The following is a 13,883-nucleotide window of genomic DNA, read 5'->3' as shown; positions in this document are numbered from 1 at the left end:
CATGCGCTGGGGGGTTGGCTTTGCCTCGTCCAGGCCGTGCGTGGTGGATCTGAGCTGGAACCAGAGCGTCTCCTTCTTCGGCTGGTGGGCCGGGTCCGAGGAGCCCTTCTCCTTTTATGGGGACATCATCGCTTTCCCTTTGCAGGATTACGGTGGGATCATGGCAGGGCTGGGCTCCGATCCCTGGTGGAAGAAAACCCTTTACTTGACCGGGGGAGCTTTGCTGGCCGCAGCTGCGTATGTGCTCCACGAACTCCTGGTCATTAGGTGAGCCGGAGAGGGTCCCCCGCCCCCCCCCAGCAGGGCCGCCGAGAGGGGCACCTGGCCAAGGCAGGGCTGCCGCGAGTGGGGACCCGTGCCCGCCCCTCGGTCACGCAGCCCGGATGCCTCAGCGTCCTGTCATTTCCTTTCCTCAAAGGCAGTCCGTGGTCTCCCGGCCGTGGGGGCAGTTTAGAGTCGAAGGAGAATTAAGCTGGTGCTGGGAGGGAAAGCCATTTGCCGCCCGGTGCTCGGTGCTAAAAGCCGAAATGCTCCGGGTCTCGGGTCGTTATCTGTTCAGAGACGTCCTTAGGGTCCTAAGTGCAATATGTTTGCAACCGTAGAATCAGGCCCTGGAAAAATGCTAGGTTACACTTTTAAGAAACGCCTTACTTGTTTATAGGTAATCATGGAGGGGGGTGGAGGAGAGTCATCTCATCTTTCGCCTGAAAGGCTAGTTCTCCACCATCTTTCCCTAAATGTCAACATCAGGAGGCTGAAAAACTGCACAAGCTGCAGAAGTCTGAGGGTCCCCTTCGAGGTGCATGGCCCGGTAGAGTGGGGCGCAGTGTTGGTGCAGCCTTAACCCGGTTCTCTGCTTATCTGTGTCGAACGCCAAGCACCGTCTTCCGGCTTAAGTGCCATTGTTGTGTGAGCTGGAGATCCGAGGACAGGCTAGCACATGGGCGTGTTGGAGTCGCCCCGTGCTGTCCACAGTGGCATCCGCTGCCGCAGAATGTTTACAAGATTGACTTGGAAACACCGGAAGACGGAGGCCCCGGCTGTCGGTCTGTCCAGCCGGTAGGAGATGTTGGTTTGAGTTAGGGTGATACCACAGGGCTGTGAGACCGTCGTTGGGCTAATGGGTGTTTCAGTTTAGGGCTGAAATGTCCACGAGTTGGAGCCCTCAGTCGCTGGAAGCCAAGCAGTTTTCAATGGCTCAGAATGTCCTTCTTGTCCGGTGTTTTGTAAAGTGAGAGCAGTGTGTCCACACCGCCTTCTCCCAGTGGAGGGATCCTACACAATAGGTTATAAACACAGACAGTGGTAGGTGACCTTTACCAGCCTGCAGGGATCCTAGGAGGACAGTGTGCCAGCCTCATGTTGGTATTTTGCCCAACTTAGGAATTTTGATTATTTCCGGTTAGAGCAGGTGGGAAGTCACTTAGGACTGGGCAAATATATTGGCTTGCATATTATTTATCCGTAGTTAAGTTTATTTTCAGCTTGTACATTTCATTCTCTTGCTTAGCACAGGGTCTTGAATCTAGTTGAACCAAATGTAAAGAAATTAAAGTGATTTATCTTTGTAGATTAATTTGTATTTGTGCCAGTTTTAGAACTCTTTTCAAGTTAGGTTAGCTATAAAAAGAAATAAAGCATGTGGACATAGCTGAAATGGTAACCCGGTTGTTTCTCAGTTATATTCCAGTCTAAAGCCTTTGAGGATCCCGGACTATGTGGGTTCTCAGCAGTTTTCCACTTTGTGGACTGGAAGGATGAGTCTGAAACAGTTTAAATAAATGACCTTACAGAAATAGGGGAGAGTTCAGGGCTCATTCTGAGTGGGCCACGCCCTGGCAGGTGTGGTTGCTGGCGACTGGAGATGCCCACAGATAGCTCCTTTTCATCTAGGGGACTACCAGCCCCACTTATTTGCATTAAGGAGTTTTATCTCCTTGATTTATTCACTTTCTTTTCTTGACAAATGTTTAAGTTGAATTGGGAAACCCTGTTATACTGTGAGCATTAAAAGGACTGCCCATGTTCAAGCGGTTAGTAGGGACTCTGTATATAAGTGCTTTACATGCGTGATTGCATTTATTCTTCACAACTGCTGTTTGAGGCTTGATACCCTTTTTATAGATAAGGAAATTACAGCCGAGGGGTCTTAAGCAACTTGCCCAGGATCGCATAGTAATGAGCAGAATCCAAATTCAAATCTGAGAATGTGTGTCCTCAAAGCATGCACTTTTTACTGCTGCCTCCTGGAAAGCACCTGCTCTGTAATAGGTTGTTTTAGGGAGAAGAGGAAGAGAAATGTTAAGAACTGGGGCATTGGTCAGGGAAGACAGGCCTGTGGTAGGGTCAAACTTTCCAGTAGCCTCTAGGGGTGCTGGGATGGGGGAAAGAGAAGGCAGTGAGGAGGATGGGGACTAAGACTTCAGAGGGCACATGATAGAGGCCTTCACTGAAGGGGAAATCCAAGTTTCAATAGTTTGCGTAATCTAGGCAATAAACGAAACATCGAATGTGAGGGATAGGAAATGCACCGTAAAATGGCGACACTGTCTGAGTTCACTGGCAATTGCAAACTCTCCACCATTCATCTTGGGTTTTCTGTGGCATAGATATAAAGTTGACAAGTGAAAGTTACTTAGTAAGTTTAATTAATGAGGAAAACCAACGTAGGTGTTTGGGGTTTTCCTAGTTGTGTTTTTTTTTTTTTTTGAGTCAGAGTCTCACTCTGCCACCCAGGCTGGAGTGCAGTGGCACGCTCATGGCCACTGCAGCCTCCACCTGCTGGGCTCAGGCGATCCTTCCACCTTAGACTTCTACCTTAGACAGCTGGGACAACAGGCACATTCCACCATGCCTGGCTAATTTGTTGATTTATTGTAGAGACCGAGGTCTTGCCATGTTGCCCAGGCTGTTCTCGAATCTGTGGGCTCAGGAAATCCTCTCACCTCAACCTCCCAAAGTACTGGCATTATAGGCATGAGCCACTGCGCCTGGCTGGTGTTTGGGGTTTTATCCATGTTATTTTCCACGAGCATATTTCTAAAACAAATATTGTCACAATCCTCTATTTTCCCTGAGTGGAGATAGCCTGGCAGCTGTCTTAAATTCAATCAGTCATTTGTAAATTGAATGACTAAGTAATAACTTCATTACCAGTAGTTCATTTGAACTTTTGGCACATGGGGTCAGCCTGTTCTAGAAAATTTAGTTAGTGACTCAGAGCAGCCCACAGGTCCACATCTAATCTCAAACTGACAACTCATCCTTGGCCAGGGAACTGGAGACAGTCTACTACTAGAATAGCTAGTTGATGATGCTCTATGGATTTTCTTTTTGTTTTATTTCAGTAATTTTAGGAGTACAGGTGGTTTTTGGTTACATGAATGAATTGTATAGTGGTGAAGAAGTCTGGGCTTTAAGTGTACCTGTCACCTAACTAGTGCACCTTGTATGTGATAGGTAATTTTTTTTCATCCTTTATGGGTATTCTCTTATACCAACCTCATCCTAAGGCCTCTTTATATATATATATTTTACTTTTTGAGACAAGGTCTCACTCTGTTGCCTAGACTGGTCTCAAACTCCTGGGTTCAAGCAGTCCTCCCTCCTTGGCCTCCCAAAGTGCTGGGATTACAAGCGTGAGCCCCCGCACCTGGCCAAGACCATAGGCACAAGCCGTAAGTATACAGGAAACAACTCATTGATCCTCTGAACCTAAACTGAGAGGTTCTGACTAGTGGAGAGAGGGCTCTGGAGGAGTCAGATTGTCTGGGTTCAAGCTTAGACTTTGCCTGTAGCTAATCATATTACCTTGGATATGATAGTAAGCTCTTGGTGACTCAGTTTTCTCATCTGTAAGATAAAGATAGTAATAGCTTCCTCACAGTTGATTAAATGAGTTAATGTGAAATATTTAGAACAGAGTTTGTCAAAGGGCAAAGATTCAATAAAAGTTGGCCATCATTAGCTATTATACCTTTTTTTTCCCCAGAAAGTTCCAGGCTTCAGTGTCCTGAGTCAAATGGCTGTGTTAATAAAATTAACTGAAGATTGACCATCTTGGTGTCCTTGAAGTGCTTAAGAGTTTGTGAACTGGAATTATTACAGACTTGACCTTAAATTGATGTTTCTGGGGCAAGCTATTTAACCTCTCTGAGCTCAGTTTTCTTTGTCTGCTGTAAAATATAAGTATGATCTGGTGTCCTAAGTTTAAACTATAGCAATACCCATTCTCTAGTCTCATTGGCCAAATTAAATAAGTTAATATGTGTGTTCTGTACAAAACCATTGGCTTATATTTGGTACATAATTACCATCCATTCTTACTGTGACCTGGCCCAAATTAACCATTAGAATGAGATCATTCTGGCAATGGAACAGGAGATTTTATATTTATGTTCTCTTCTTTCAGTTCTTAAATTTTTGCCTGACTAACTTACATGAAAATACCACTTTGTAGGGAAAAAAAAGAAAATACCACTTTGTGGTGTGAATTATTTGACTAGAGAAAATCAGTTAGTGAATTGTCAGATCCATAGTTTGTGCTGTCTAGGAACGTAGTCTAAGTGGGTTTTTGATTTTAACATCCGACCTTCCAAACATTTTTATATAAAGGAAAACCTTTGTTTTATAGCAAGTATTGCCATAAGGCAGCAAATATTTTTATTCTTTTGACTTGACTGGTATTTCTAAAACTGTTCATTCTGAACTCTAAGTTGAATGTCTCCTTGAGTGCTAACCTTCAAGAGAGTTTGTTTTACTAAATGTGGATACTGCAGGATTCGAGCTTCCACACGATGAAGATCCAAAGTCTGTTCTTGCTTGGGTGACATACTGGGCCAAGGGAAAGAGTGAAGTTTATCTGGGAAAAGGCTAGGTAGATGAAAGATGTGAATTGCACAAGGTTCCTGAGGGTTGGAGAATGAGAGGGCCTGTGTGGAATGATGAGATTTTTGTGGCTTACAGAGAGAAGAATTATGTTTTTGGATGAAAATAACTTCTACTATTATTTAAGGCTTGATAGCTCTCTAAATGTTTACAGATATCATCTTATTTAAGCCTCACAATAATCCACGCAGAATTGGTACTGACCGCACTCTTCTTCCAGGTGAAGGAGGTGGAAAGTTCTAGGGTGACATGACCAGTGGGAAGGAGGACTTGAACTTGACCTCAGGTGTCCAGACTTGGAATCCAGCATTGATTCTGCTATGTGATGGCTATTGAAAAATTGTACCCAGGGAAGTCCTTCTCACCCAAAAAAGTAGCCAAAGGAAAAGATGAGTGTGTCAGTGACATGAAAGAAAAGGAAAAGGGGTACTAAAAAATATGCTGTGTGGTCAAAGTGTGGATGCTGGAAGCAGAAAAGGAGAGAAAGAGAAAGAAAGCCCAGAAGAAAAGGACAGGGAGACAGCCCAGGAGACTGGGGTAGGGGTGAGGGGGAGAGGGAGAGAGAGAGAGAAAATGAGAATGGGTCCAGAAGTCAGGTTCCATGGCACTACAGGTGAAAGACCAGTTGAGGGCATGGGCTTGTTTTGAAGAGGGACCAGAATATTCATTTCAGATTCCGCAGTCTTGAGTCATGGCAGAACAAATCTGCACTGTTATTCCTAGGATGTTATTCTTATGGATGAATAGACTGTTTCATGGTATAGTCTAGTGGCCAGGAACATGGTTCTAACTATTTGTTTCAGTCCAGGTTCTGTCATTTACTAGCAGTGTGACTTAGGGCCAGTTAATCCTCTGTGCCTCAATTTCCTCATCCATAAAACGTGGATAAACATAATACCTACCTCATAACAGCTATTGTAAAAATTAAAGGAGATAATATCTGTGAAACTCTCACAGCAATAATAAGTGTAATAGGCACAGAATGTCATTATTATCCATCCAACTTGTCCATGGCAGGTAAACATAGCCAGCTGGTGGACCAGTACCAGAAAATATTCTTCCTGCTCACAGGCTACGGGTAGTTATTTGATAGGTAGCTACTTGACAAGTAGTTACTTTTGACTTGTGGGGTCATGATAATATCAGAGTTCGTAGCTTCTTTTGTTTTCTGACAAGCTTCCAGTCTCTAAGTGCTGGGTGAGGTGAGCCCCTGTGACAAACAGATCTGCTTGTTCACTGGGGAGCTCCAACCCAGCAGGGTCCTCTTAGGAAGTGAGGGAACTGAATGTGTTTAATGTGAATTGCTCTTTATTTCTGTTTTGGTTTTGGCAGGAAACAGCAAGAGATTGACTCCAAAGATGCTATTATTTTGCATCAGTTTGCAAGACCTAACAATGGTGTTCCCAGTTTGTCTCCTTTCTGTTTAAAAATGGAAACTTATTTAAGGATGGCTGACTTACCCTATCAGGTACTTGTGTACAAATATGTTTTATTCTCTTGACATCAACAGCAGTTAAAGGCAGGGGGAGGGAGGGGTCCTTTAATCTCACACAACGGCTGCCAGAGGGAATGGGGTCTGAAATTAATGGTGCCCAGTGCTTATTAAGATGGAAACACTGGATTTCAGGACCTGTTTTGTTTTTTGGGGGGCGGGGGTGACGTTGGAGTCTCTATCGCCTAGGTTGGAGTGCAATGGCTACCACAGCCTTGAGCTGCTGGGCTCAGGTGATCCTTCCGCCTCAGCCTTCCAAGTAGCTGGGACTACAAGCACGTGTCATCACGCCTGGCTTTTTATTTTTATTTTTTTTAAGTTTATTGTAGAGACAAGATCTCACCAAGTTGCCCAGGCTGGTCTCAAACCCCTGGGCTCAGACAGTCCTCTCGCCTTGGCTTCCCAAAGTGCTGAGATTACAGGTGTGAGCCACTGCATCCAGCCAGGATCTATTGATTTTTACATCCAACATAATGATGGAGCAAATGAATCTAAACTTTCTTTTTCTTTTCTTTTTTTTTTTATTGTTCTATAATGAGGCTGATAAAAAAGGGTATAAACTTTTGAGTGATTCAGGGCCATGAAACTTTTTTCCTACATAGAGTATGCTTTGGTTAATAGTTTGGATAGGCCTCCTAGGCAGCTATTGATAACAGTGGGTATGCCATTGCCTGATTTGTTTTTTCTTTAGATTTTTATTTACTGACAGCATTGTATTTTGTCTCACGAATCCTGAAGGAGGTGGCCCAGTGGGCCGCCAGGTGGATATTGTGAGAGTTTTTCCACTGTATTCTATTTTCTATTTGTGTGACTTTTAGGGAAGCTCATGCTCATTTTATCATTAAAAAATGAACAGAGGAATGTATTTAAAGGTATACATCTCTTCCTGGGTAATGCTTGAGCTGTGTCTGACAAATGTGATATGCTGTGTTTTCACTGTCATTCGATTCTGTGTGTTGTTTAAAATTCCCCTTAAGTTTTTCTGTCTAACCAAGTTCTAGGCGCATGGGATTTTTAAAAAAAGTTTTGATTTTTGTTATCGTTTTTAATTTTATGGTCAGAGAAGCTAGTCTCTGTGATATTGATTCCTTGGAGTTTACTGAAGCTTTGGTCTAATCTGCGGCTACTTTTTCTTTTTTCCCCTGTATGTGGTTACTTTTTTAAAATGTTGAAAATAATTACAGGGCAACCCCCTCAGGTCCCTTCCCACTTTGGGAACTTTTCTGTCCTCTCAATAAATCCTGCTTAAAAAATAATAATAATAATTAAATAGTCACAGTTTGGGTATATATGTAGAGAATTCTCTATATATCTACTTTCTTAAAAATGTTGTATTAAGACCTTCTGTATTTCTTCTTATTTTTTGTCTGTCTTTTCTAGAAGTTTCTGAAAGGAGTATGTGAAAATATTCAGGTGTATTTGTTTGTTTCTTTTTTCTGTCATTCTGTCAGTTCTTGCTTTATGTAGGAGTATGCATGCTTATATAGTTGCGATTATATAGTTAGGTATATATAATTTGAAAGATCACAGCTTTTTTTCTTGTTTCTTTTCCTAATATATATTATCCGTTGTTGTCCTTTACAAGCTTTTTAGAAATTTGAACTTTTTATTATCAGATATTGAAATGAATTATACGGCTTTCTTCTCATTCATGTTTGCTTAGGCTGTCTTTCTCTATTTTCTTTTGTGTATTTGTTTCTCACTTGTGTCTACTCTGAAAGTCCTTTAATAGATTATTCATTTATACTTATGGTAATGATTATTTTATTAGAATTTATTTCTATTATCTTATTTTTTTCTTATTCTACTTCATTAAAAAATGAAGTAGAAAATACAGGTGCATAAAAATTTTTCTCTCATCATTTAAAACAAATTCTATTTTTGTTGTTATAGTGACTGCCCTTAAGACTCAAATTTGGCGGGGCATGATGGCTCATGCCTATAATCCCAGCACTTTGGGAGGCCGAGGCAAGAGGATTGTCTGAGCCCAGGGGTTCGGGACCAGCCTGGGCAACTTGGTGAGAGCTCGTCTCTACAATAAATAAAAAAAATTAGCCTCACGGAAGAAAAAAAACACCCCAATACAATTCTTTGTAAAAAAAATTATTCTTAAAGCCAGGCATGGTGGCTCATGCCTGTAATCCCAGCACTTTGGGAAGCTGAAGCGGGAGGATTGCTTGAGCCTGGGAGTTTGAGACTAGCTTGGGCAACACAGCAAGATACCTTGCCTCTACAAAAAAAAAAAAAAATCAAAGAAATTAGCTGGGTTTGGTGGCGCACACCTGTAGTCCCAGCTACTTGGAAGACTGAAGTGGAAGGATTGCTTGAGCCCAGCAGATAGAGGCTGCGGTGGCCGTGAGTGTGCCACTGTACTCTAGCCTGAGCAACAGAGTTAGACTCTGACTCAAAAAAATAAAAAACCCAAATTTGTTTTTATTATTCCTATTTATTTATTAAATGTATAGAAGTCTTTATTTAACCTGTAACAATACCAATATGTTCGCAGTTGATATATACCTAGGATTTATCCCTTTCTTCCTAGCCCTTATCCCAATTATGTTGCGGTTGTCTAAAATTTTATTTCTGGAATTTTGGCAATTATTTTTCCTTTTTTTAATCCTTTTTAGATGACAAACTTTACTAAGTTACTTGTCCTACAGGATTCATTTATCTTTTTATGTCAGTACTTCCTTGATGAATATTTTCTGAGTGAAGCTTTTGGTGGCAAACTTCCAGTGACTTTGCATGCCTGAGAATATCTTTATTATACCCTCTCCTTTGATAAGTGTATCCTCAAAATTTTTTTCCTTCATATTTTAAAAATGAGACTCCACTGTCTTTTTTACATTGATGTTGCTATTTAAAAATTTGATGTTAAGCTCATTTTTCTCCTTTTGCTTTCTTTCTAAATTCTTTTTTTTTTTTTTTTTTGAGTCAGAGTTTCACTGTCACCCAGGCTGGAGTGCAGTGGCATAATCACAGCTCTCTGCATCCTTGACCTCCTATACTAAGGTGATCCTTCTGCCCAGCCACCCAAGTAACTGGGGCCATACCTGGCTAATTTCTTTCTTTTTTTGTTTAGAGACAAGGTCTTGCTAGGTTGCCTAAGCTAGTCTCAAACTCCTGGGCTCAAGCCATCCTCCCACCTCAGCCTCCCAAAGTGCTGAGATTACAGGCGTGAGTTGCTACACCCAGATCTAAATTCTTTTAGAATTAGCTTTTAATCTTAATACTTTCAAGTTTCAGTATAATGTGCCTCGGTGTGGGTTTTTATATTTCCTGTTTGGTCCTTTATCAACTCTTTATCTGAGGACTTTCATCTCATTTTCATCCTGGGAAATTAGCTATCAGTTTCTTAAAATATTTCCTTTTCTTTTCTTCCCTCTTCCCTGTTGTCTGGATGTGGGGGCCTCTACTTTTCTTTTGTATGTTTCTGTGCCCTGTCCTTTCATTCTTTCCTGCTGCCTTCTGGGAACTTGCCTCTTTCTCAGCTTCTGTTGCTTCCCTCTGTTATCTTTTTGTTTATCTAATCTATTGTGTTCTTTATTTCAACTTTTGTATTTTTCTTTTCAGTATTTTTCCTGAGCTTATATTACTAATCATTTCCTTTATCCCGTGGAGAATGTTTATTGAACTAGTTAGCTTTTTGGGTCTGTCCCAATAATTCTGTTTCGTGTCATATATATTCAGGACTCCATCTTCCTTTCATAGCAGTTATTAAATGTCAAGTTTATTTGTTAGATGTCAAGTTTATTTGTTTGTGTATTTATTTTGTTTTGTTTCTGAGTTGGGGGTCTCACTCTGTCACCCCAGCTGGAGTACACTGGCATGATCATGACAATCATGGCTCTCTGTAGCCTCTACCTCCTGGGCTCAGGCAATCCTTCTGCCTCAGCATCTCGAGTTGCTGGGACTAGAGATGCAAGCCACTGTGCCTGGCTAATTTTTAAAATTTTTTTTGTAGAGATGAGGTTTTTCTGTATTGCGCAGGCTCACCTTGAACTCCTGGGCTCAAGCAATCCTCCCTCCTCGGCCTTCCAAAGTGCTGGGATTACAGGCATGAGCCACCACGCCTGGCTAGTTATTTTGTTTGAGAGTTCCTTTTACCAGGGATGCTAGCTTCCCTGCCTGGGAATTTGTATAGGGCAAGGGCTAAAGCCCAGGCCACAGGTTGTGCACCTCCGAGGGAGTTTAAGAAAAGCAAGCAGGTGAGCCATGGGCATTCCAAACCACTGTGATCCTTTCACTTTGCTCCAAATGGCTCCTGCTGCTCAGTGGTTTACCTTCAGGCTCTTACAAAGTATCACCCTGGGTGGAGGTGGTCTCCTTAGGCTGTAAAAGATCAGCTGGCCGGTCGGAGGAGGTGGGATCCTCACCCAACCAAGCTCTTGGCTGCCCCAGTGATGATATTACCTCTCCGACTCCTGACTCTCTGAAGCTTGTGCTTTTGAGCCTGTTTTTGTACAGATGAGGGGTTGGGGCTGGCAGTGACCCTCCTGAGGCTGGGATGAGATGCTTGGCATGATTTCAGCTTGTAAGTGCCAATGGAGGCCTCTGGGAACATGTAAAGTGGCACCAATTCTGGACTCCAGGTGGGAGGATCAGGGAGGACATGGGTTGTCTGGAAACAGAAAGGAGATCTTTGTGACTAGGAACTGGAAGGGAGTCTGGACAGAGCAGCAGGGAGAAGATGATGCAGACCTGGCTAAGCAGGCAAGAGAGGAGAAAATAGCAGTAAAGACAGACAAGGCTTGAAGCATCCACGTGCATTGGATCAGATTTGAAAGATTGTTGTTCCGCTTGGCCTTGGCCATCAGCACTGGAAAATGCTTGTCACTCAGGGACTCACATGGAAGGGAGAGGTTGCTTCCCAGCAGCTGCCTGTCTGTGTTCCATCACCTCTTGACCAGATCATCTCACGTAGCTGGGGCAGCTTTGGGGCAGTTAGGGTCCCACACCTGAATGTTGTGTGCTGCTGTCTCTGGCTGCGTTCAAGATCTGTGATAAAGTAATCCTGTGGTTTGTGGCGGCAGCTGCCAGGCTGTCCTGTGCATTCCTTTCTTCCCTGCAAACCACCAAGCACTGGCTGCTGCAGACTTTATAGAGGATGGAGAAGAACTCTTGTAAAAGTAAGGAAAGTGGCCAACGTCTTGACTTAGCTGGATATGGGCAGTTGGAATTCAGGAGACCAGAGGGACTGATAGCCAGTGAGGCCTGCAGGTGGGCCACAGCTAGGTGGTGTGGACCTAGATAGCTATGTCTAGGGTGTTAGGCGACATCTATTAAAGCCACTGAGTTATTTTGAGCAGTAGGCTTCTTGTGTCTCATCTACGTGGCAGACAGTTCCTTCTGATGGCAATGTGGGAGAGAAATTGCATCTGAGAATGAGAAGAGTTCAGAGGGGAGGTGTTAAGAGGATGTGAATGGTCTCAAGATAAATCTGAAACAGGGGCTGTTATATGATAAATTTGCCTTTTTGTTGTGCAGATGATAAGAATATTAGATGTATTAGCAACTTTTAGAGGTATGTGACGTCTCTTCTGGTTAACATCAGGGATAATGTCTAGGGCTGCCCTGTGAGGTTGAGCAGGTTGCTTATTGCACAACAGTGCCTGGCCAATGGGAGAGGGTGAAATCTCGACCCAGTTTTACTTACCAAGCTGTGAACCCTGGCAGGGACCATATCCGCCCAGAGCAGCCTCTGTTTCCTAAACTGCACAAAGACAATATGACTAATAGCAGCCCCAATCGTTTTACCTTTTCCAGGCTAGGCCCGCTTCCATTCTTTAGACTAAGTAATGAGATAAGACATCAAGACACCAAGAGGCAGAGACCAGTCAAAGTCCCTTTATTCTCTACGAAAGATAGTTGGTCCAAAAGAGATTTCTGGGACCATCCCCAGGATTCTGATCCTGAGGTCTAGGCTGGGGCCCAGGAACCTGCATTTTGAAGAGAAACCATAGTCGAGTCTGTGACACATACTTTGCTACACCCAGGTGTTATAACTTTTGGGACTGTTTGTTTGCAGTGAGTGGTGTTAAGTATTATTCAAGTGTAAGATACCGGTTTTCAAGTTAGGCCTTTGGTCAGGAGCCCCATCAATACAAGTCTCCTTGTGATGGTCGCATTTTTGCATTGACTATCGCGAGGGTCATTTCAGCCCTTTCTTTTTCTTTTTCTTTTTTTTTTTTGAGTGGTGTCTCACTCTGTCACCCAGGCTGCCTGGAGTGCAACATGGCACCATCATGGCTCACCACAGCCTCGACTTTCTGGGCTCAGGCGATCCTTCTGCCTCAGCCTCCCCAGTAGCTGGGACTACAGGCATGTGCTTCCATGCCTAGCTAATTTTTCTATTTTAATTGAGATAAAGTCTCACTACGTAATCTAGGCTGGTCTTGAACTCCTGGGCTCAAGCAGTCTTCCCGCCTCAGTCTCCCCAAAATGCCGGATTACCAGAGTGACCTACCATTTCAACCCTTTCGACCTGCTACCCCTCCCCCAACCCTCAGCTCCTAGAATTTGATTGTTTTTTCTTTCTTTTCCACCATTAGCCAGCCAGAATCTGTGCTAGAATCTATGAGCAAGTGACGCGATATCTTTAATGAGATTAAAAAGTTTATTATTTTTTTCTAGAGTAACCCTTCATTGTCTTAAAGTGTTTATGTACTGAGTTCCTTCACTTGAATAGTACTGTCATTATTAAACGTAAGGTTGGAATGTCTGTTTCTGTTCTTCATACAGTGGAATTTCACCACCACATTGCTTTTCTCTTTCTTAAAATGTACTCTGCTTAGAACTATTTTGGTGGAAAACTCTCTGCTCAAGGGAAAATGCCTTGGATCGAGTATAATCATGAAAAAGTTTCTGGCACGGAATTCATAATTGACTTTCTGGAAGAGAAACTTGGAGTGAATTTAAACAAAAACCTCGGCCCTCACGAAAGAGCCATCTCCAGAGCGGTGACCAAGATGGTGGAAGAACACTTCTACTGGTGAGTCCTGCTGGGCGTCCCCGCCTTCTCAGAGGAGCCCTGAATCCTTTCTGCTTAACTCCTCCCACCTTTTCAAAAGGTCTTCTGAGTCGACGGTTTGGGATGAGAAGTCTGACTGGCTTAGGGGGTCACCGTTATAACTTAACTTTTTTGTTATCCAGACTAGGAGGTGACAGTTTCTAGATCAGACCAGCTAGTAGATATTTGGAGCTTTGCCAGCCATACAACTCTGTCTGCACTAGTCATTTCTCCCGTCTTATCACAAAAACAGCCACAGATGATACACCAGTGAATGAGCATGACTGTGTGCCTGTACAACTGTATTATGCACACTGATACTTGAATTTCCTTTCTCTTTTTTTTTTGAGTTGGAGTCTCACTCTGTCGCCCAGACTAGAGTGCAGTGGCCACTCCCGGCCACCGCAGCCTCGACCTGCTGGGCTCTGGCGATCCTTCCGCCTCAGCCTTCCAAGGAGCCGGAACTACAGGCATGCGCTACCACGCCTGTCTGAT

At 43.2% G+C, this 13,883-nt stretch overlaps 1 protein-coding gene across 1 annotated transcript in view; it reads left to right on the top strand.

The window, feature by feature from the left end:
* FAXC (failed axon connections homolog) overlaps positions 1-13,883 on the top strand; it is an 81,507-nt gene continuing 67,624 nt past the window's right edge. Inside the window, exons 1-3 of the mRNA XM_008065822.2 lie at positions 1-267; positions 6,220-6,355; positions 13,174-13,370. Of these exons, the coding sequence (XP_008064013.1) occupies positions 2-267; positions 6,220-6,355; positions 13,174-13,370 (599 nt within the window). The 5' untranslated portion in view covers position 1. The remainder of the gene's footprint in view (positions 268-6,219; positions 6,356-13,173; positions 13,371-13,883) is intronic.

The sequence above is a fragment of the Carlito syrichta genome, unplaced genomic scaffold (assembly GCF_000164805.1).
Source record: "Carlito syrichta isolate Samal-C Ts95f unplaced genomic scaffold, Tarsius_syrichta-2.0.1 Scaffold104742, whole genome shotgun sequence".
NCBI lineage: Eukaryota > Metazoa > Chordata > Mammalia > Primates > Tarsiidae > Carlito > Carlito syrichta.
The sequence above is the reverse complement of the archived record's forward strand: the minus strand, read 5'-3'. Positions and strand labels throughout refer to the sequence as shown.